Raw genomic sequence first — 24,774 nt, forward strand, 5'->3', positions numbered from 1 at the left:
CAGTCCTTCTGGGTTGGTTTATTTGGAGGTAAAGACCAACCAGAAAATGCTCTTTGAAAACGGGCAACCTGATGGAATGGGTAAGACAGACATGACTTATAAGCAATTGTAGTATGCTAGAACTTAGGCAATTAAATCACAATACTGTGCTCCATTGGAAGTTCAAATTGGACATGCTGTTTAGAATAAGAAAGGTGGTGAGAATTGATGGGCAACTCCAATGGAACAAACTTCTCATAAAACAGAAGGGTGTAATTCAGTCTGTCTTTCCTTGCATGTTTGAAACTAAACATGTTGAAAAACACAAGCAATCTTCTACATTAAAGTGTGATTTACACTGATTAGTCTTCATTTTGATCCCAATGCATTCTCTTTTACAGGTGCCTGATTCAATGTTGTGGGAAAATGTATCAAACGTGGAGTGGTATAAAAAAACACTACATGAAGAAGCATCAGTTTGTTTCCCAGTTGGCCTTAATCATAAAGCAGTCTCAAATTACTAAAGAAAAACATGACCTTGATAAAGCACATTTTCTAGATGAAACTCACAGAGGAATAACAGAAGCTCTGCAGGTCTTGAGTCCAGAAAGGTTGCTACAAAATCCCCAAAGTACCAGTTATCCGAAAAGCCACATTCATTCCAAATGTGTGATTGAAGCTTAGCGGCACAGTCTTTCTAGCATGAAGGTTTAAGGAAAATACAGCATACAGCTGAGCAGGCAGAGAAAGCAGAGGGGTTAATGGCCTTATGGAAATAAAACCAGCCAATTCTGAAAACTGCTTTAGTTGGGAAAAGTGTGGTTAAAGGGTATCCATCTGCACAGCTGGGAAAGAATCATTCAAGAAGGTGTTGCATTATTACAATATGGGTAAGAAATGCATAGAGGAACCATGCATTCTTTTTTCAAAGTTTGAGTATGTGATTCCACTATCTGCTTGACAGCATGGAGCTCATTTAATAAACTTGTATTCAGAATCCAAAAAGAGGAATGTAGAAAGAAATCTAAGATGGATGGAATGCTCAAATAGCCAAAAACTTGAAGTACAGAGCATGCAAGGAAAAGTGAGTTGATGTGATATTAAGTGTGAAAGTTATGCACAGTGGATATCGGATGCATGCGAGAGAAGCCCTTTGCAAGGTAAACGTGTATGTTAAATGTCCTGTAAAACATCTGTTGTAGGTGCAGGAAGACTAATACAAGCAGTTCATGTACAGATTGTGTGACTATTAACAGAAGCAGATTGAAACGAATACAGAATGTGAAAGGGGTTAAGCTTGTGTTACAGGGCAGAGTTAAACTAATTTTATTCAAATACAGAGGTCCTTCAGCTGTTGGTATGACTGAAAAGAGCTTGAGATTGCTTCCTGTTTTAAAAAAAGGTCTTTTAAAAAAAATGGCAGACAAAAGCAGAGCATGTGTCCAGTTGTAAAAAAAACGATCGGGAACAGCCTGTTTCACATATGTGATGTTGCTTAGTGGTGGTAGGTCACAACTCGGTACTGTAACTACTTATTTACTGTCTAGAGGAGGGGAGAAAATAGGTATCGACTCAACCTTAAGATACATTACAACCCTATCTAGGAGCATCTCTTGAAAAGATAGCCTTTCCCAGAAGTTTGTGAAGGAGTTAAACTTAAATGTTAAGCACTTTATCTGTCCAAGATTTAACATTCATAGAAACAATCAGAATGTGGAGAGAGGAAATTTGAGTCATTCAGCTCTATACGTAACATTGAAATACAGGACATTTGGAAACCAGAAGGATGCTATTTTAGTTTTTGGTCTTCCCACTCCAAACAAAGGTGTGGCAAACATGCATGTTTAGGTCTAATTACTGTGGTAACTTATCCTCTAATTTATCTTATGCTGTCTTGCCACCTAAAAATGTTTTATTTGGGAACCTGTTCCATGTGAGTAGTTGAAAATTTTAATATGGTGGTAGGCATGGAAGGTACAGATGGAGTCATCACAGAAATGTAAGACAGCAAAGACCAACTGTTCCTGCTCAGCTAGTTTGCTTACTGAATAGTTCATCACAGTGTGTGTATGGCATAATAAAATGATCAACTTGCTTAAATCAACAGCTCTGTAAAAACTGAGTAAAAAAATCAAGAGGTACATAAAAGATCTGTTCATTGTAGCAATGGCTCACACTTGCAAACCTAAGGGTTTCATTGTAAAATAGGCTGTTAAGTAGTTCTGGAACTTAAACTTAATAGTTCAGTAATGCCTCTGCTAATAACCCTCTGTGAAATTAAACAGATATTTGCATTAATTCTGCTTCCTTTTCCCCTCCTGGGAGGTAAAAAGAACGCAAATTCAAAATCATACTCTTTTGATTTCTAGAAAATTTTTGCCTTAACTTTGAGTTGGATTAATGTAAAAGGTTATAAAATTATGATCACAGGTATGTGTGCATTACATTAATACTGATGACTGGCCCACTTTCAGAGATTTGTATGACATTTGAGGCACCAAAGAATTTTTTTGCATTTGCAAAAAACCACGATTTAAATGCATCATTCATTATTATATACATATATACACACACTATATATATTTACATATATTGATACATTAAAAGTTTTAAAACATAAAATTAATGGGGACCTTATCAGCCAAATGCACTTGCACATTTTTTGCTTTCAAGTTACCAACTAATTTTTAAGGACCCAGTTATCTTGAATGTTCCCAGGCTCCCCTTTCTTTCCTTAACATTGTTAATCTAGTTAAATTTGCTTAAATATATTTGGGGAAAAAAGGTGAATTTTAAAAGTATTACAGTTTTTAAAATCTGAAAACTCAGTCAATAGATAAGACAAAAATGTTTGTGTAAAGTCTTTTAAATGTACCTTTAATCTTTGGTGCTTTTTTGCCTTTTTCTGGAGCTCCATGTGTTTGAAGATGCTTTAAAAACCTGATTGAAATTTGTATTTTCTTTGGTTTAAGTGTGTAGATAAGTGCATCTATGTACATGCATAAACTGTGACCATAATTTTTTGTACCTGCATTAAACTCATTTTTGTTCAAAGATGCTTTTCTTGGACACCACCATTTGTTTATACCCTGTGTTCAGTATATATACTTTGGAAAACTGGAAAACTGAATTCTTACATAGGTGAACATTAGCATCACCTAACACCTATCAGAAATATGCTAAATTGACTTAAAGTAGCGAGTGGGTGGTAACATTTGTAAGTAATGGTTTTGGGGTTTTTTTTTACTTCGGAAGACTGCATTTTCTTTAAACTACTCTCTGATACCTGTTGGTATTCTCAGATAGTTGCAGTATTAAGCAACTTTAGGAGCAAAAAGATTCTTGTAACGTATGGGGAATTATTCTACATGCTTTTTAAGGATTCTTTAGTATGTTGAGTATTACCCTATCCTAAGCCTGCAACTTCTAGGGCTGAAAAAGGTTCCAAATCTAGAATTTAAAGCTTTTTTTCCCAGGCATTAAGCATTGTATGATATAATTGGAAATAATTCTTCAAGATGTATCACTTTGATTCAATAAATACTGAAGTACATGTGTAATGTAAGCATGCAAATATCTTAAAGCTGCCTGAAGTTATACATGAGCTTGGGAGCCTTGTTGGATCGAAGTTTGTGCATTTCATTGCTGATAATCATATTTTAATAACGTTCCTCCAGGCGGCTATAACTTGGATTTAGACTTTCTTTTTAAGATTGTCTACTCTAACCCGATCACAGTTCACTGTAAAGGTCATGTAAGTTCTAATTTTCAAAGAGTTGCTGCTTGGTAGGCACCTTTCACAAAAAAGAAATAGTAGGTTGAAAGTGGTCATATCTGTGGGGAAAGGTCACTGGTACTTTGGTTATTTAGCCATATTCATTAAAACTATATAAATTGTATAGTTTGGATAATTTATAACATTAAACTTTGTGATTTTAATATCACATTGAAGGTTCAGCTGTACTCATTTCTTTTATTGTTTAAAACTAGTGGTATGGACAAAAGACTCAAAGGGGGTTGGGAGCGCTACTATTTTCTTAATTTATTTGGTACTGTATAACACCTTTCTGATGAAATGCAGCATATGCATTTTGGGACTCTGTTAATTTGTAAAAGCTGTTACAGGTTCAGCAAGAAAGGAAATTTGTGCTTCCTTGTTGAATGTTAAATTATTTTACTTTGCATTTTATATAAGAGTACAAATTGAAACTGAGCCATCAAACTGCAATAAATCAACGGTAGTGTTTCATTTTAAAAACTTTTTTGTACTGTACATAGATTTGTTCAATAAAACATTGTCTTTGTTGTTGATAGAAATTGATCTTGTCTTTTGGGGAATCACTCTGAAAATACTGCTGCAATGTTTATAGTTACTGTGTTTATGTTTGGTATATGCCTGTTGCACAGCTCCTGTGTAAAGCTGCCAGCTCTTGATATTGCAGGTGTGTGGATATTTGGATTTGAATAGACTAAATCTATTCAAGTATACCCATGATTAGCAAGAAAATCAAAACACAACTCCTCTCACCACTTCCCCCCCCCCTCCTCCGGCTAATTACCTGTTGACTCTGGTACATTTTGGACCTCTTGGTTAAATAAGTCTTCAAAACGTCATAGTAGTAGTACAGGTTTTTTACAAATAGATAACTGCTGAAGAGAGAAGCATCTCTGTGAGGGAGAGGAATAGCTTTTTTGGTCGTCAATCTAAGATGTGTGAAGAAGGCACCTGCTGCAGAAAAAGCTTCCATGAGCTTTTGAACCTTAGGCACCCAGCAATCCACTCCTCAGGTTTGACTGGCTCTAACCATCTTCAAAACACTGGCAACTCTTAAGATCATTTATTTAAATATAGTCAGCCAGGTGCACTGGGAACCAGACTTTGTCATTTGTACATTACAGAGGTATCTGCACTAGCATGGCGCATTGTTCAGATGACACGCTCCCCATTAAAGGGAATCAATCAGAACAGATGGGGAGATGGGAATCTGCTCGGTAATCAGCCCAGCTCTCGGGGCATGACAGGCCTGCAAAGTTTCTGACCTGCTAACGGAGGACTCCTGCAGTGGTTTTTAACATGCACGTGGAGAAAGCATAAGGCTGGCAGGGAAGAGATGGACGTGGTAGGGGTTGGGAGGGATAAAGCTTGCAAGAAGTTGTATGTGGTGGTCAAAGAAATCAGGAGGCCTATGTTCATTTTAATGGCTTGTGTGGTGTTTACCCCTGGGGGGCAATGGCTTCAAACTGCAGGCAAGGTTAACCACACTTGGGGCCAAACTTGGGGCCACAAACAGGTCTGGATGCAGCAGTTTGAAGATACCTCTGCTTCTATGTGTTTGTCTTTCTCCATCATAGAATTGTTAAAGTTCCCCAGCGGCCCTGCATTACGAGTACCAGATGCTGGCCTAGACCTCTTGGGATGATTGATTGGCACCAATACATAGAGCTCAGCCTCAGTTTTCACCATTTACAATCTCATGTTTATTTCTGATAATGCGAGATGGAGATGATAACCTCTGGTGTGATACACTTGTTTGCATTGCTTTGTTAGTCCCCTTGATTTAATGCTGTAGTCCAGAGGGAAAGACAGTGTAAACTGCTTTTTTGTTTTGCATCAAAAAGTTCAATACCATCATCTGAAAATAATGGATTATTTAGATTTATTTGCAGTCCTGTAAATTCTTAATGTTCTTTGCAGATTCTGATTGTTTTCCACGAAATTTTGAATGGTGATTTTTTTTTTTTTTTTTTGGTGCAACTTCTGACTTCAAACTTACCTTTATTTTCTACTTTGTATAATTTTGACGAGGTCTTTGCCTAAGAAAGTTACTAAGTCTGGGCATAAGGGTAAGGGTTCTCAAATCTCTGTGGCATATGCGCATTGCGGGCAAAATATCAAAACTGCAATGTGTACAGAAGCCATTTGATAAATTAATTGCAAAATATATTGACATACCAAATGTAAACTTCTATGTCTTGGATACTGTTTTAATTCCTTTCACGTGCTAACATTTTAGGCAGAAGTAACAATTTCTCAGTGGAACTGTACCCTAAGTTGGTAGCCTGATGCAGCATTGTAAGTTTTCTCATCGGTGGCCCACTTCACAACAGGTTAGTGTGGCTGGTAAACAGGGCAGGAAAAGTTTGGTCTCCAGTGTTAAACAGCTGGACTGTGAGGAGTAAATATGAAGCTTTGACCCCATGGGGAGGTTGGGGTGCCTGGACAAATAAAGCACCTAATAATTAGAAGCGGCTGGAGCAGCCCAAAGGAGGTGCTCAAGAGTGCTTGAAATAGTCTACGTAAGTTTAAGACAAATGCCAGCTTTGAGGTGGTTTGGTGCACAGATGAAGTACTTGCGTTTTGTATGTTGAAAGTTGAAAAGGTCATATTGGGAGCGATTTTTTTTCTGATTTTTAACATGTAAGAAAAAAATTAATGCCAATTACGGCAGGTAGGAGGTATAAAATATCAATTCAAAGTTATGAAATAAAATTGAATGGGAGATACAGTTAAACTGAGTATGCTTTATATGGTAACTAGCTACTGTTGTCCATCTTAATATATTCTTTCAGGCTGTACACGTCATCTTCATCTATCAGCACAATCGACATTATATAAGCTAACTTGTTGGAAAACTTAGTGGTAAAATGAGTTCATGCAATGGCCAGCATCATTTAAGTATGTATGTAAATATCCTTAAGTTGTTACAGTTTATGACTGTACCCACCTATAAAACAGATACTTCTACAGATGACTGTAAAATTTACATCTATGTTTACTTGTGTTGTAGATGGTAATTTCTCATTTATTTTGCTTAGCTTTGAGTGGAAGGGAAAGTAAAGTCTGTAACTGGTATTTCAGTTAAGTTCAGTTCCTGCCAATCCAGATAACCTCGGATGTATTTTGTCCTGTCTTGCTGGTGTCAGAGCAGTGCCTATGTGACTTGGAGCAGCATCTAGCACTGCCTGAAGGTATATTCTTATGTATCAGTATCACTAAGTCCGGTATTTTCCGTCTCAGTGCCCGACTTCTGCACTGTGCTCGTAGAAATCAGAGAGTGGTTGACTTTTTAGGGATATAATTTGCAGTAAATAAAATTCTGTATAGGGTGGCAGGACAGGGGGAGAGGATCACTGTAGGGTCTGCTTGAATTATGACTGTAGTTTAATGTTACAAGAGTTCTATTCACCTTTTGTTTATGTAGGCTAATAATTTTCCTGTTTCTTCCACTTTAGGAATGCCAGTTTACATTCCTGGTCAGTGATCAAACTCAAATTTGAAAGTTTGAGTAGAAACTCTCTAGGGAATTCTGAGTTCACAGATCACAGAATCATTAAGGCTGGAAAGGACCTTTAAGATCATCAAGTCCAACTGTCAACCCAACACCACCATGCCCACTAAACCATGTCCTGAAGTGACACATCTGCATGTGTTTTGAACACTTCCAAAGATGGTGACTCCCCCACCTCCCTGGGCAGAATCACCTCCCTGGGCAGAATATGAGATTTTCCTCTTTCCCCACCACCACCTCCAAAGGGGAAGCACTTACAAGGTATAGGTATAATCCTACTAAAAGTGCTGGTCTTTGTTTAAAATAAGAAAGGGGGTGGGGGGGAATCAGTTCTGAGCATTAAAGCAACTCTCCAATCTTTGTAATGACAGTGCACTTCTCTCAGGATTAATGGGAGTGTGAGAGATCTGCAGGCAAACACTTCCAGGTTTCAGCTGAAGGACGAGAAACTCCTGATCATTCGAAGGCAACCTAAAAAAAAAAATACTCACTGAAAACACAGAAAACATCTCAAAATAATTTAATTTTTAAATGGCATCTTGGTTTTATTTTCCTGAATTCTAGAATATTCAGTTAAATATTATTCCACTGAAGCCTGCAAATCTAAATAGGTTTATTGAAACATAAGCAAAATGAAGGAAAGGTTATTTATATTTCTCGGATGCATTTTGTAATTTTAAGCGTGCAGGATTAATTTTAAGAAATTGAAGATTTCAGCAGCAAAATTACCTTGGTGGCATGTAGGTTGTCCTATTTTTGATGAACCAGTATTGCTTTGTGAACTCTAATATGGTTATGCAGAATTCTGCACTGCATATTGTGGTCGCAGGCCCTTTTACATGAAGAGCGTGCAAGTAACTGATCTTAAAGAATGTGTTACAGCTGTATGGCAAGGCCACGTATATTATCCGTGAGGCTGGTCTTGTCAGTAGAAGCTGTTACATGCTGCTCTAACTGCGTAGAGTATTAAATCAATGTACATGTGAGGGGAAATTTGGCACAGCAGACAGTAAGCATTATTATGTTGAATCATTCCAGATGCTATAGGACTGAATTTTTATCTGAAAGTTAGACTCAAAATTCCTGAGCAAAATTGGTTTAGCTTTCTCCTGTTTATTTTGCATTCATTGCTATAGTTCAAAAGAATAGCTGTTTCTCTAGCTGAATGTGTGTTGGTTTTCTTTTTGATGAACCTGGGAGATCTGGTCTGATTGAGGCTGAGGGGAGACCTTATCGCTCTCTACAACCTGAAAGGGGGTTGTAGTGGGGTGGGTGTTGGTCTCTTCTGCCAGGTAACTAGCGAGAGGAAATGACCTCAAGTCACTCTAGGAGAGGTTTAGACTAGATGTTAGGAAAAATTTCTTTACTGAAGAGTGGTCAAGCATTGGAACAGGCTGCCCATGGAGGTGGTGGAGTCACCATCACTGGAAGTGTTCCAAAAAGTGTAGGTGTGGCACTTCAGGACGTGGTTTAGTGGGCATGGTGGTGTTGAGTTGATGGTTGGACTTCATGATCTTAAAGGTCTTTTCCAACCCTAATGATTCTATGATTCTATCTGCATGGACAGTGTTTTAGACCTCAAAGAGGAAACAATCATCTAAAACAAATGTATTTGTGACATGGAGGGTTGGAATGCGTTCTGTGTCCATGTAGATGTTCTGTCTTAGGTTTATGAGGTTGTAAGGGCAGGCATTTGTTACTACACATCTGAACAGAGCCTACCATAGAGATGCGTTCGGTTGTTTTGTCACCTCTTAGCACAAAAGCACCACCAGTAATTTTAACTCCAGTCTTCAAGCAACAGTCTGTCTATCCTTACAGAATGTAGGTCTTCCTGGTTTTGAAGCCACAGGCAACTTTAGCACCAAAGGGTGGCCTCCTTATGCTACTCATATTAGAGCATGTGTTTGATGAGCGCACCTACTTTTTCTGCCACAGTGAGGTCACGGACTCCTTGAACCTGTATTTTTGTCAGTACCAGCTCTCATGTAGCTTATGGTCCTTAGCTCAACTGAAGTTTCTGCTGTCATCTTTTTCCTTTTTTGTTCCTCTTTCCTCCTTTTTCTTTTCTCTCCCTAACTAATAAAGTGGCCATCACTGGTTATTCTGCCCCTGACAGAGAAAACTCTGCCCAGTGGAGGAGCAGCACATGGTTGAAGCCTCACACGTAGCAGAAAAGCAGCTTTGGCTTATAGAGCTTTATTTCCTTAGGCAGCTGCTTGTGCTGTCAGCCTCCCCTCTCTTGCAGACACATGTAAGTTGCTGATAGTGCCCAAGGTGCCCAACAGCTCCCTCAGTTACCAGCGGAAGACGTACTTAATACCACCATGGCTGCATCTCAGGTATCCAAAGTCAGTCAGTTCAGCTGAAGGGACCGCTGTAGATGTTACCACAGCCTAAGGCCTATCAATAGACTTCCAAAGGCTGCTCAGGCCCAGCGTGTCTGCCTGACCTCAGCAGGAGCACGGAGGTGTTCCGGAGGATCCGATGGTGGCTGTTGTGCACAGCTGGATGCTGCTGGCAGCCTTGTTTGCCTGAGGCCTCCATCTCCGGGCAGGATGTGGCCCTGGAGAGTAGCTGCTTGGAAATAGTGAGACTGGATGCGTTCGCTCTGCGTCAATGATGAAAAAACATCGTTAAAATTAAAGAGTTGCGGAGGTTTGCTGTCTGTTCTCCTGCGCTGGGTGGGCGAGTGACCAGGAGGAGCAAGTTGTGTGTGCCTGGGGGTGGAGAGGCAGATGGGGTGGGAGAGCTTTGTAGCAAATAGTGTGCTGGCTTAAGGGCTGGGGGAAGACAGTTGGCATGACAACTTCACGGTCTGCTGGAAGGTTGGTACTTAATTATAAAATCTTCATATATTTGTATAATGTATACATTTAAGTACATTTTCTTGTGGCTTTCCTCTACCCGGGGGCCAGGCTGTAGCCAGGCCGTAGCTGCGGGTCGGGGCCCGGGCCTGGGCCTGCAAACCGGGGGAAGTGTCTTGCGGCCGCCGAGAGGAGGCCGGCGGCGACGGCTCCCGGGCGGAACCTCACCGCCAGCCGCTCTTTCCACCCGACGCCTGCGGGCCGCTGCGCGGCGGTTGTTGAGCGCGCCGCACAGGAAGCTGCCATTGCTAGGGCTCCGGTTAGGGAAGCGGCAGCGCCAGGCGATGGCGTCGCTGGGGCTGAGCGAGCGGGAACAAGCCGGGTGCCGGGAGCTCCTGGAGTTTCTTGAGACTGGGGAGCTGATGGCGCTGACGGACACCGTCACCAACCGCCTGGTGCACCCGGAGAGCCGCCAAGGTGCGCGGGGCCCGCGGCGGGAGCGCTGACTCCTGCGGCGGCCTTCCCGGCCCCGGGGCCGGGGCGCTGGAACCTGCCCCTGTGCTCCTGGAGGCAGCGCAGGAGCCGGACGTGGAGGCGGGGCCGGGGGTTGCGGCCGCATCCCTGCGCCGCAGCCGGCTTCGGTCCGGGCCGGCTCCCGGCGGCGGGTTGGCGGGGAGGCGAGGTAGGCCGGTGTGTTGGAGCTGCTCGGGGGCTTTCGCAGCGCCCTGCCCCGGCGCAGGGCTGTGCGCGAAATGTGCGGGTGCGTGTGGTTCGGGTGTAGCTGTTGGGAGCCTTTTCCTGCGGTGGGCCTGCCCGCACCCGAACAGCGCCGGGGTCCGGCTACCGGGAATTTGCGGCTTGCTTGGGCCAAGGAACTTGTGGGTGCTAGTGGCTTGTAATAGACTTTCAGATCTCGAGCACTTATTTTCCTCTTTTAGACACCCACCGGTGAGCTTCCTGCACTGCTGTGCCACGTTAGTGTTTAAAAACGTATTTAAAACCCGTGTGTCTCTTGCTGTTTGTGTTAATGACATTTGCTTTCAGGTTTTGAAAAGGTAAACCACAAATCAAATATTGAACTTACTTCATTGTAGACCAGAGCACAGACCATCCTCCATCACTTTGTAGATGTTGAGATTTGTCTCATAAAACTTAATATTGTCCTTGAGTTACCTGAGGCCACTCAGCATGTTGCCCTGAAATATACTCATCCAAAAACCTTGAATATGTTTCATGTGATAAAACTCAGACCTGTAAGATTTGCCAAAAACACTGCTTAAAAAGGTCTTATACCTGTAGCTTTTCTTCTTGCTTTTTTAATCTACTTTTTTACAGTGGTTGTAGGTTAAATTAAAAGATGTTAATTTTTTCTCACTTCGGCTACTAGTATCTTGTTTAAAGCTACAGTTTTGATAGGTAACATGTTAAGTACCCAGTCTTAGTTCAGCTGAGAACTGGCTACCACAGCTACTTTAAAACTGAATTTCAGTTTGTCGTGTTTCCTAACTTTGCGACAGAGCCCTGTAGCTGATTTTTTTTTTTTTTTTTTTAGTGTTACATTTCAATGCACCGTCATTGTGCTACGATGCATGGTGTTTTCTTATGAACCTAGAAGTAGTAATTTTGTTAGCATGGAAATAAAACTGATTTAATTCCATTTCTGTGAGTCTTCAGGAACCCAGATTGAACCTGACTTTCACAAACTACTCTTTGTTGTCTGAAAAACTGCAAACTTCTGGTACTAGAATTCTTGTTCAGCACATGAAGTATTGGACATTACCTTAGTTATCTCCCTGTCTGCATTTCTGCCAATTTTCTGTTTGTGGGGGAAATGTTTGAAAACTTGCGTATTCTTCAACATAACAATGTCTTCTCTGACCGAATCATGTGCACTACCCATTTGATGTAGAAATTAAAATTGACGTTCCATATTCAGAAGAACCGTACAAGATTTGTCTGATTTTTCTTTCTCTGTGTAATCTTGCTTCCAAGAAGACAGGTGGATGGCTTATTTTGAAATACCCCAGAGCTTTTCAAACAGAGAGTGAAACTAAGCTCAGCTTTTGTGAACTGAAGGTGCTGTACAGTGACACGAAGGAGGAAGCCCTGAATGAACTTAATTTGAAGTTAAGGCTAGCTGCATCTCAGGAAGTATAGGTGAAATGCATTGTGTGCAAGAATCTTTATATTTCTTGAAGCACTTGGAGTTTCTAAATAGCTTGAAAATACTTGAAGAATATTAGTAATTCATTTGGAAGAAAAGGTTGCATCCTTTTTATCAAGCTCAAACAATACATAATAAGTTCCAAGCAGTCATCCATACTGGAATTAGGGATTACAATGTAGCAAGGTCTTCAGTAAAAACAGCACTGTTTTTTAAACATGTTTGTGAGTCTTTGGATATCTTCTGTGTCTAATATGGTATTAGGTCAGATTTAAGTTTGCAAACAAACTTTTAAGTCTTTGCATTTCATTTAGGCTTGTTCTGTACTGTGTTTGGAGGTGCTGGTCAGGAGTTTTAAGAAATGGCATAGGTTTGGGTTTTAATCATGAGAGAATTAGCTGCTAACTTAAATTTCTTTACTTGCAGAAGCCATTCATGCCATTTTGGTTTACAGCCAAAGTGTAGAAGAACTTCTGAAACGCAGAAAAGTCTGTCGAGAAATAATTTTTAAGTATTTGGCAGCACAAAAAATTCCAGTGCCTCCTTCCTCTGAGAAACAGCTACTCATTGATCGTGTAAAGCAGTACTGGAGTGGGCAGCTCAGAACACATGCCTCAGAGTCAGGGGAGAGAAAACCACACATAGAGGTGAGTGCTGTTTTCTGAAAGACCTGACGATCCTTAGCATTGCTTTTGGCAGGATAACCAGTGTAAATGTTCTAATGTACATCCAAAATGTGGCTCTTCACCTGTGTTTAGGAAGCTGCTGAAACTCTTTAACTCTTGGTTTGTTTGGGCTTGGTTTTTTGTTTGTTTTTTTTTTAATTATGTCATTTAAAGGTGTCTGTGCCAACATATCCCTTGCAGAGCAGTCTTCTGCTCTGTCTTGCAAAGTATATTAGTGCATTTGTACTGTAATATGTGGGGTCTTCTCTGTGTTTTTAATTTTTAAGTTGTACTGTAAGCTAAACCAGAGGGTATTCACAAATAATTCTGTGGATTCAGGGACAACTGAAAACAGTGTTAATGGTACAGAAATCCTGCATAGCCTCTTGTCATTTTTTAATGTGGTGGATCTTCTTAAACTTTTGGTATAGATCTGGGATTTCCAGTCATCCTTCAGCCACACCAGGCACTAACGATACCATTGGTAGGTGTTGCGTTAAGAGGCAGAGCAATTTGGCAGAAACTAAACCCCCTTGCGTTCCTCAGATATCAGAGGGACTGGGGGCGGCTGGGCTTAGGTTCTAAGTGATGCCCAAAGTCAGCGTTAGCAGTCGGGTCGCACCCAGCGCCTTCGTTGGACTATCACGGGTCCGGATGCACTACTAACATCACACTACCTGCTCAGCTGGACACCTCCTGAACTCACACGGCCGCACTCAGGTACGGTCACATTCAGGGACAACACACTCAGCTGAGCCAATCAATAGTGCGATTTATTGAAGCAACAGATGCACAAGTTCTTTGGATTGCCGGTGATAAATTCACTGTCTGTAAAGCACGTGCAATAAGTTAAATATGGCTGGGTTACACACGCATAGGGTAATAAAGCAACTCTATAGAGATTCCTAAAGTTCCCGGGGGTTCACTCTGGGTAGCCGAGCGTTTACATCTTACCCAAAGGCGTCCCAATGCGGCGGAAGAGAGGGCCAGCCTTTCGGCAGATTCTAAAGGTCAGGAGTGATGGTATCTTCCCTGACATCCAGCTCTTTTCAAATTATTTTATAGTGTTTTACTTTGCAGGTGGAGCTTGAGCATTGAAAAATTCAGTGCGCACGCTCGTTGAGGGGTGGTTGCACCTTGGGAGGTGGGTAACTTTTGAGAGGGTTGTACGTTTTGGTGTTATAATGATACTATAATACTATATATATAATGATATATAACTATATAATGATACTATAATAAGCAAAGTTCACTCAGAGTACAGCATTTCATCAAAAGTTGACTGACTGACAGGTCGCTGACCCAGGGCATCGAATGTGCAGCTTATTAATGTACACACTGTGTACCTTTAAATTCCCTTGTTCACAGAGCGTGACCACAACATCTCCACTCCGCTCAACCCTCCATGCAGTTCGAAGTTCACCAAGTTCCCCTGATGTTGCCAACATCTAGGTTTGCTTAGGGAATTGTCATCGTACAGACTCGTCGTACATTAGCTACCTTTCACCCTGTCTCAATGCTCTTCTTAAGAGTGTAAATTGCTGAATTGTCCCTCAGCAATTATTCCACAGTAGGGCAAATCCCAGCACAGAGCAAAGAGATGCTGTTGGTAGTAGATCGATGGCAGAGCGAAAGTGTCTCTTGGAGTGTGGTCTTTAGACAATGTTGCGGGGGGAGGGAGAGAAAGGAGAGAAAACTGGCTTTTTGTAAGTGGCCTTGATCTACTTCTAGAGACAGTGCAATCAGAGTAGCACTGTCTGTAAGGTGTTTTCCTTTTTACCTCTTTCAGTTAGAGTGCAGAATGGATTTGAGCGAATTTTTATGTTGTTGAAATGTAAAGTTTGTAGCAGTGCCAGGTCTGTGTTATTTCTTTTTCCCTTGATATTAGTAACACTCAATACAGTGTAACTAAATGTGTTTTGGCAATTACAGGTTATTTTGAAGTTCAAAATTTTGACATGTAGCAAATCCTTGTGGTGTAATGAACTTTCGTGTTTTATTAGTCTTGGATCCTTACCATGTAGTTCTAAATAGCCACCTTGCTCTTTCAAGTGTTGTACTTCTGAGACCTAATGGGCAACAGCCCCACCAGCTGGACTGTTAGAGCTCTGTAGCTGTTGATAACCTATTGCATTGAGCTTTCTCTCAGGGATTAATTGATGAGAATTATGTTTTAGCTGAGAATTGTTTTAAAAAAAAATTTTTTTGTGTGCCTACTTTGGGGAAAAAAAAAATGCTGCTCTTGCAAGAACACTCCCCAAATATTACCCCATAGTGAAGTTTTATCATTGAAGGTAAGTAAATTAAATTCTCCAAAGTACTTAAAACACATTCACAAAGAATGAGACGTTCAGCTGGTTATTTATCGCGTACATCCTTCTTTGCCTTTGTTTTCTATTAATTCTTGTGGACCTCACAACCTTGAAGAAATAGGTAACATGAACCTATGTAACAGAACTAGGAATTAATTACAGCTTATTGTGAAACAAGTACAGCATCTCTATATAGAAGTCTCCAAGCTTTTCATACTTAATTACTTAATACTTACTTAAAATATACTTAATTTAATACTTACTAGACTCCTATGTTAGCAAACTTGACATTTGATTTACTTTTAAAAGTCTTGCTGTCAAGTTGCAAATACTGAGAAGACCTACAAAATAACTGTACATTTAGTTCTTGTTCAAAAAACACATCACCTTACAGTTGGGGGTCATGTATCTTTACGCTGGAAAGTTTGGATGATTTTTCTTAAGTAAAAATACCTTGCCTAGTCTAAGAGAAAGCAGAGTCTAACCAAACTGCGTATGTACTAAATAAATACGATCACAGGACTGTGACTTGAGCATCCAATTGTTGCCTTTTACAGTGATGCTTCCTTTAGAAAGAAGTGTCCTCTAAACCAAATGGGTTTTTGTAATCGGCTTAAAAACCTGTCCTTAAATATCTTAATTGCCAAGCAACTTGTTTCCTAAATGTTTGTGCTTAAATTTTGCTATTCTTTTACCCATAGTTGTAGGCATACCAAGAATTCAATATTCAGGGAATAGTTTTTTTTTTTTTTCTTAGCTTGATCCATGATAGTGTCTAAAAAAAAAAATCTTACTGCTTACTTTGTTGCAGTACATGTTTAGTGATACAACACTGGGAGTGGTTTGTCACCTTCTTCTGATACGGTTTTAATAATATGACTGTTGGTTCCTCACCAGTACTTGCTTTTGCTGTGTACTGTGAATTTGGCCTTAAAACTTTATACCCAGCACTCTGTTGTCAGTTTCAGCAACCCATCATTAAACGTAAATATTATTTGGAAATATTTCTTATCCCCCTGCATCTTAGATGTATTTTAGCACTGTCTGTGTGTCACTTTCTGTAAAACAAGGGAAAAAGAGCACAGGTGGCTTGTCCATAAGCTACGGGGAACTAGTGGAAGATGTGTTTTGAATCGTTTCATGTTTCTTTCAATGACCCATTCTTCCCTAAGACTTCTAGACAAGACAAGAATCTTTGACTAAGCCTTTTCAAGTTATTCTTTGAAGAAATGGCTGTCTGCTAGCAATGTTTACTTTGTTTCACTACTTAAAAATACTTTCTCAGCAGATTCAGTGTTGAACAAGGGATTTTTTGACAGTCTGAAGGAAGGATTTTAAGACAAGCTGAATGGAGTTGCCTTTATTCACGCAGTAAGCCGATGCTGCTATGTGAAAATCCGTGCAGCCATTCTATCCCAATGTCTTCTTGTCTCAGCCTCTTTTAAGTGATCAGTTGCATCACTTAATTAGAAAAGTAACTGGGATTCATCAAGACTTTTGCCTATTTTGGAGGAGCAAAGGTAATATAAGTTATGGTTTTCTTTGATTTGGGCTCTTTTCCTATTAGAAATATGGTGAAGACTACAAACATCACTCATAAAAGTGACTAAGCATCTTTTTAGATTATTTTTGTCAGTCTTGCAAAAGCATTCTGTCAGCTTCAGGTATTAGGATGTGCATTTTCAAAAGGTGACTTCCTGATAAGTCCTGTTTGCTCTTCTCAGCTATGTGAAGATGCAGAGACCAACACAATTCACCAAATTAAAAGGTACCAAAAAGAGGAGACTGAAGGGAACATGAAACAGGAAAAACATGTCAACATAATTGCAATGATATGCTTAAATATGAGATTAGCTTTTCAGGTCGGGTCTGTATCCTTTTTGTTTTTCTGGAAAATGTAAAGGCCAGTGAAAAGTTACTAACGCAGGTACTTCTTACTTGGCAGAAATTTTGTCTCTGGGTGTGAGAATCCTGGTCTCATGGAAGTTATTCAAAAATCCTTCCCTGCCCTTTTTCAGTAGAACCAGGATTTTCTTCTTTGTTTATAAAATATAGACCAAGACAAAACTGAAGGACTATTCTAACTGTAATTCAAAGAACCTACTCCAATTCTCTAGATAACATAATCATGATCTTAAAAATAAATAAGATTTTGCTTTGGTGTTTTTCTTCAGGCATTCTGTCTCCGAACACTTGAAGAAGACTTAAAATGTTTAAATTAAGTATTTACATTATTTTATGTTGTTCTAAATGGTAATCTTGCATGTTAAGGCTAAACAGTTTTAAGAAAAAATTGTGCTTGATTGCAGAGTCATGGACAGAGACAAAAGTCACCACAAGATGACATTCATCATCTAGGAGAACAATTTTGTCAATGGTTCTTTGAGCTCCTGAATTCTCAGCATCCCTTGGGAGTAAAGTCTGAAGAAAGATGGGGACCACAGCATTTTTGGGAGGATGCTAAAATGAAGTTCTGTTACAACACCTTAGAAAAAAACATGGAAGAATATGTGGGTGCAGAAATGGTGAGCCTTCGTCTGCTATCGTTGGTTAAAGAAGAGTATCTTCTATTCAACCCTAATTTGCATGCCAGTGGACTGAAATGTGCCATGTCTCGACACGGGTTAGTACTGGTAGCAGTGGCTGGCACGGTACACAGAGACAACGCTTGTTTGGGCATCTTTGAACAAATTTTTGGACTCATTAGCTGCCCTCTTAGGGAGAATACCTGGAAAATTAAAGTTGTGAATCTTAAAATAGTCGGACAAAATGCTCTGGAGCCTGGGATGCAAATTGAAAAACCCTCCCTAAAATATGAATCAAACCAACTGCAAGAGTTGTATGATGGGAAAGAACTGTGTTTAAACCTTAGAAATTCTGAGCAATTCTTTCACAACTGAGTGACTAGGTGGGGGGTCGGGGAACATACACCACTTGTAGTGCATAGTTGAATATTGCAATGGTTGCAGCCATGTGATGATGTCTCTTTTTTGAGTCAGGTTTGCTGGATGGCAAACTGAGATGCAGGGTCTAAAGTATTAATACAGTTGATGCTTTTGAGCACCTTTCCAGGTATTTCAGAATATTACTTTAGATTTTGTACTGTAGTTAGGAATGGCGTTAGTTTGGTTATTCTTGGTTACAAAACATTTTTACATTTAGATATGTGTTGGCAGCAGTATATAATGAGCTTGATGACTCGGGGTTCACGAACTGCAGATTGCTTCTCTTCAGGTCACCAGTTTCAACTCTTATCCGAGTTGTAACAGGAGGTCATTGCTTCTGGCATTTTGAAATTGGGATTGGTGAGTATCTAAGTGGACATCTAAGGCCCAAGAAAACCATCTGCCGCTTTAGGCGTTTTTGGAGAGAACAGATAAAATAATGTGAATGGAGACTGTTGCCATTTATGATCGAAACATGGTTTTATCACTGAACAATGCAGGTAGTTTAATGGGACAATGCAGGGAACTTAGCACTGTTGAAGTCTTTTTCTCTTTAGGTTAATAGCTTGCTTTCCTTTTACCTTGTGGGTCCAACTTTATATGGAATACAGACAAACTCTCCCCAAGCAGACAAATTTGAGATGGTTGCCCAGGCATCCATTTCTAGCACTGACTCTCTTGGATCAAGTAGTTGATTTAATGACTTAACAGCAGCACTGTATGAACCAAATGCTTTGATAATTATTTTGTATATAGTTATAACAAAATTTTTAATATAGAAGTTTTGATTTTTGTATGTTTTCTCAAAATAAGAATTTTACCTACTCTGATTTAATACATTGACTAGAAGTCAATTTGTTAACACTGGGCAGTTACAATGACAAGTGATATTAAATAAGTAATCCAATCTCCAGTTAATAACTGAAATTAGTGCTATTGTAGAACTTGAATTTTTTTACTTTTTTTTTTTTAATTTATGAGTGATTAGAGGTGAAATGAGATGGAAACTTCTTTTTCTGCAACTTGCCTGGATTGTTTGTGAGTTTTGTTTTAATTTTATAGCATCACCAATACAAGTTGTGAAAACGGAAACATTCCCCACAACATGGGTACAGTTCGTTTGGTTTTGGTATGTTTGTTGACGATGGCAAATGGTAAAATTATGGGTGGGTGAGAGGAAAGAAGAAGATTCAGGTACGCACAGAACTGATTTTTATGAGCAGTCTGAATCTTGAGTTCACTTTAAAAATTTCTAAAATAATTTATTTTCGAAGTGACAGTTCACATACTGTGTTGGAATGTTCTTTCCCAATAAAGAGTGGAGTTGTAGCTTCTTCAGCTACTGATGTATAATAAATAAAAATCAACCTGAATTTAAAACTCAGAAGCAGCGTTTTCCTGTGTGTGATGAGAGTTGCATTCCTCTTCAGGTGAGGGCAAAAGCCCATCTAAAGGCCTAAATGGGTACCTGTTCAACATTCAGTATGGCAGTCTGTAATTCAGCTAAAGTTTATGTCATTTCCAGAACTGTACTTTGTAACTGTGAGTGTAACTATTACTTGAGTCGGTGTGTTAAATGTGAACGTGACTAAGGGTGTAGTTTTCATTACTGCTTTAAGCTGCTGTCGTGCAGGTGGTCCCCTTCCTCCACTCAGGTACGTGTCCTTGCTTCCTTCTTGTGTCTATATTAATGCTTGTGCCAGCTCTGAACAAGAGGGCGTGGGGACTGATCCCAGTGAAAGCTCACTCATTGTCAGAAACCCTTCAGGCTGAGCAGCTCTGTGAGAAGGCTGGCCACACAAGTGCTAGTGTCAACTTGAGGAACAGAGGTGAGAATTTGCTTTTTTTTTGGCGACAACCTGAATTTCTGTGGGATTGAGCAAATGATCAAATAGCAGTCTTTGTTAATTCTTACATTCCAAATGCTTATGCTTGATAACTTCAAAATACCGAATGCAAGGAGCATTGTGGTAAATCAGCTTTTTACTAGGGCTGGTACCTAGTGAGCTTGTTCTTACTCCTCCAGTTCTCCTACACAAAGCATGCAAGAAAATGTTAAATTGTCACAGCCTTGTGACCTCTGTGTAAATCCCTATTCTGTCGCAGAGTGGAGTAAGTGCTGTATGATTTACTGATGACCTGTTGGTGCAGTTGCTGCTCTCGGGTTGTTGATCAGACACTTGAGGATCTGCATACATTAGTCGGTGCTCATTAGCTGCTGAATGGTAACTGATTTGTGCAGCAGCTAATTTTGGTGTGTGCTTATGTGTTACTTCAAGTTACCAAGGAACAGCTGGTATCAGCAGCTGATGAGCAGTTGATGGCTGCTGAAGAGCAGCAGTTATCCCAGGCTGCTGGTGCAAAATGCAGGACACGGTACAGTATCTGCTCTTTACAGTCTCACCACCTGAATGTTTGGTAGTTAGTCAGCTGGTGCTGACTAACTGTGGTTTTGCAGCTCTTAACTGGTGTGACTTTTTATCCTGTGATAACACCTTCCTCTTTTTCTCCCAGGCAGGCATTCCCTCTTTCAAAAGCATACTCATCACTTCTAAATGCATTTTATTTCCACTTGGAAAAAAGGCTTCCAGCTTTATAATGGTTCTTCAGGCTCTCCATCTTGCAAGGAGGGCAGAACTGTGTTTTGAAAGCCGTTTGCAGTCACTCGTAGGGGAGGCAGAGAGGTGGTGATGCCTCTGCTCCTTGACATTTGCTTTATGTAGAAACATTCTTGTTTTGTACCATGTCAGAATTGTGAGGTCATATTTATCATACTACACAACAGGATGTCACAGGTTTTTTTTCTGGTGTTCTGATTATTGTTTATAATATGTGTCCTTACTGGGAGTTCAGAATTCAGTTTTCAAATCATTGTCACACTCAGATTTTTTTTTTTTTTTTGAGCAGAAAAACACTAACTGCAGGGTAAATTTGAGAAGGTACTTTTAATTTAACCTTGACTTTAAGTTAGGATTAAAGGTACGACTTGTTTAAATGGAGTACAGCCAAAAAACTTTACTTGAAATATTTATAGAAGTGGTTTCATTACTCCCTGTAGATGCTGCAGTTCAGAGCTGAAGCAATTTCTAGTCGGCTTACCTTTGGAAACAATGGCCATTTTAGTTGCATTTAGGAGTTTCAGAAAAATTAAATGAAAGTTCTTTAAAACTTTCCATCAATTTTCCTTTGTAGCAGTATTTACTGAAACTATTTGTCTTGAGATTTGACTAACAATTTCTTATGTATGTCCCTACTACTTAAGTTGAAATGTTAAATCTATATTTTCTAGACCTGTTTCCCAAAAGTAATATGATAGTAAGCAAAATGCTGACTTGCAACAAAGCGGACAGAACTTGCTGAATTGTGTAACTGTGACCCTCTGTTCTAATCAGCCATACCAGACAGATTTAATTTTTTTGTCTCTGAAGTGGGAAGCTTGAATGTCTTAAAGCGATATATGAGCAGAACCTCTGTGATCATGCAGGCCAGTTACCTACTTACTGCAGGTAGTGCTGTATTGCTTTGGCTGTGCTTGCTCTCCTTATGCAGAAGAAGAAATGTAGTCACAAGGAGACCTTACTCAGAGCATTAAGCCATTTCTGACTTGCGTCTGTGGTCTAAAGATCCAGCAGTGCTCAACTGCGTGTTATTTTATCAAGCTTCTAATAGTAACAAAAGGAATGTGTTTTCTCTGGATGCTCACTTCCTCCATGAAATTAAATTTTTAAGTGTATTTAGGCATTTGTAAAAGGTGTCTAGTATTCTTCATGTATGTCCTGCTTGCTTAATATCTGAGGAGGAAATCTTAAGGTTGATGACTTGACTTCATCAAAATACTTGCTAGGTTGCATTTTTTTTTTCCCTCCTAAATTGCAAAGGTAGATGAAAGTTGGCTTTGCAGACTTCAGTGTCTCTTTTTTTTAATGTTTCGTAATGCATGTACCATTAAGCAAGCTGTCAGTTTGACTCTGTTTCCTACTTCCAGTTCCCTGAACTTAAAACCCCCAATGCATATTTCGGGTACTATTTCAAAAGGTGTGAATTCTTCATTGCTGCTGGATAAGACTACTTCACATCTCAGGTTAGCTCTAGTTTATTAGTTGACAAATTTACTGCAATATACTCGCAGTGGTGGCTGCAGAAGTAGCTCTGCTGTTAAACCATTGGATTGAGGAAAACAACTTAGTTTTCTCACCTGAAATGTTTGCAAGCAATAGCATGTCTCTCTGGCTGCAGAGTACCTACAGTCCTCTTCATGTATCTTAATAGAAATTGGGCAGGATAGAAATGACGACGTTTCCCTGCAAAGTGCTCTATGGAAGTGCAGGCTCTTAATTCGGGAGGGGGTCTGGGTGCCTTCAGAAGCATAGAGATCTCCTAATTAGTAGTTGTTATTTTGAAATGGGAAGCTAACAGTACGTCGGACACTAAGCGCTGCTAAGAACACGTCTTCGAGCCGAGGGTCATACTGGCTTTGCGGGTCGGCGGCAAAGCCCGCTGTAGGAGGTGGGGGAGGCAGGTGTCTGCGGGAGAACCAGCGGCGCTGACCCATCTTCTGCTCCACTGTTTGAACAGATGCTTGTGCTGTGTTTTTTTCCAAACAGGCTGTAGGAAACTGTCTTAATGCAGTACCCCTCGTAGGCATGGATCACACGCTTTTCAAATAGTATGAATTTGACTTCGTTTGTAAAATCTTTACTAACTCTTTTTGGCAGTTGAAATAATTTGCATGAGTCAGATGCTTTTTGTGGCCTGTAGCTGAAAACTGATTTAGTATGAAGTATATAATTGTTTAAAGAGAGCAACAGATCTAAAGGTGGTGATGAAATGTGTAGAGTAACTTCATCCTACAGAGTGATGCCATGCAGTAACTGGTGGCAGAAGTAATCCTAGTGTTATAAAATGTGAATGATGATTGCAGCAGCAAGGCTGTATCATTGCAGAGTACTCTATCTTTACCCTCTGTATAATTTACTAAATGTGAAGATCTAATATTATATAAAATGTGCGAATGCAGCTACTTTGCCAGCAGGACATTACTAGCAATGGCAGTGTTTTCTTGTATCAGTCGTCAAGCATCACCTGCTGCAATCTTTCTTTTTTTACCTTGTGACTGGCTTCTTGATCTCTTCCAACTAAACTGAGAGAACTCAACAGGTTTAACTGTTACGTATGAAGAACTGGAGGAGAATAATGCTTGCTTGAAATACTGCTTTTTCTCTAATGTCCAGTTATTTCGGACAGTTGTCACATACTTTTGAGAAATTTGTTTTAAAGAGTCACAGGTATTTATTAGAGTGGAGTCTGAAGATGGATAATACCCCGTTCTTGTTAGTTGTTTCCTCTAATGCATGCTCATATTTGAAATTCAGTGCTGAGGCATTTCCAAGACCATGAATGACGCAAGCAGCTAAATAAGGCATTTCAGGTGAACTTTAGCATTTCTTTATAGTTCTGCTTTTATTTTTTCCCCATTCTAATTGTCTTCATTATGGCACACCACTCCTGCTGCTTCTTGCATTGCTTGCTGTTTCTGGCAGTCCCTTATCTATCTTGATACCCTGTTCTTTTTCCCATGAGTGTTTGAGAAGGGTAAATTCGGCAAGGTGATCAAGTTCTGCAAAAAGAGAAATCTTGAAGAGAGCAAAAATCATAGGCTTTGGCCTTTAGCTCGTGCAATGTACTTCCAAGGATTTTGGTTTCGAAGACTTACTGCAGATTGACAGTTTCTTTTTTTTCAGGAGACAAAGCAGATATCCTAAATCAAATGTAGTGTTTCTCCCACAGCTTGTAATTAACAGGAACTGGTGTCAACAGCTATTTTTCCAGGTGTATTTCTTGATAAACCCTCAGGCTCTGACATATTCACAGAACATAGGGCTCCCCTACCTTCTGTACAACGCTGCCATACTTAGAGTGCTGTTGGCAATTCAGACGCTAGTACTAGCGGGGACATATAGTAGCCAGAGAGGGGAAAGAGATAACTCATTGAGTCTGCCCATCAGTAAAGGCTGGCAAAAGATGGGTATGGTTTAGTGGGCATGGTGGTGTTGGGTTGATGGTTGGACTTGATGATCTTAAAGGTCTTTTCCAACCTTAATGACTCTCTGATTCTGTACGCAAGGCGATTTACGTGGGCCGGTGTGCAGGAAGGCTGGAGGACAAGCAGCTGGCAACTGCTCACCGGTGACCACAGCGGCGCCTCTTGGAGTGGCTCATTAATCGAGGAGGGGAACACATTAAAGAGCAGAATTGTATGTATACTGACAGCATTTCCACCAGCGTTAAAATCCTTAATCTGAGATTTTGAGTTTCAGTTTGTGACTGATGTGAAGTTAAGCCTCTCTGTGGGAAGGTTAATTAGCCTGTGCGCCATGTAAGTAAACCCGGAATGCGCCGTGATGCCAGGGGGTTGGAAGGAATCCTCTTTTGCAAACTTTGCAAGCTCATTTTCAGCTGCCAGCAGTGGAAAGGAACGACCTCGTGGAACTGGGGGGGTAATAACCTGTGCTGTCATCGCCCCTGCCCTGTCTGCGGGAGGTGCAGAGGCTGGCTTTAGTCTCAGCAGGCATAATGGCCGTTTGGTGACATCTGGTGGCAGATCCATTGCTTG

The 24,774-nt window shown here is 40.2% G+C and overlaps 1 protein-coding gene across 1 annotated transcript; it reads left to right on the forward strand.

Moving 5' to 3' along the window:
* Nucleotides 1–10,419: 10,419 nt before the first annotated feature.
* Nucleotides 10,420–18,116, forward strand: LOC309411147 (uncharacterized protein C3orf38 homolog; the record flags this gene model as incomplete). Its single annotated transcript, XM_082007699.1, has 3 exons — nucleotides 10,420–10,552; nucleotides 12,666–12,886; nucleotides 17,526–18,116. The coding sequence occupies 3 exons, from the start codon at nucleotides 10,420–10,422 to the stop codon at nucleotides 18,114–18,116; spliced, it is 945 nt and encodes a 314-aa protein (XP_081863825.1).
* Nucleotides 18,117–24,774: the final 6,658 nt, after the last annotated feature.

This window comes from Phaethon aethereus (assembly GCF_964289735.1).
Source record: "Phaethon aethereus genome assembly, chromosome: 1".
Taxonomy (NCBI): Eukaryota; Metazoa; Chordata; class Aves; order Phaethontiformes; family Phaethontidae; genus Phaethon; species Phaethon aethereus.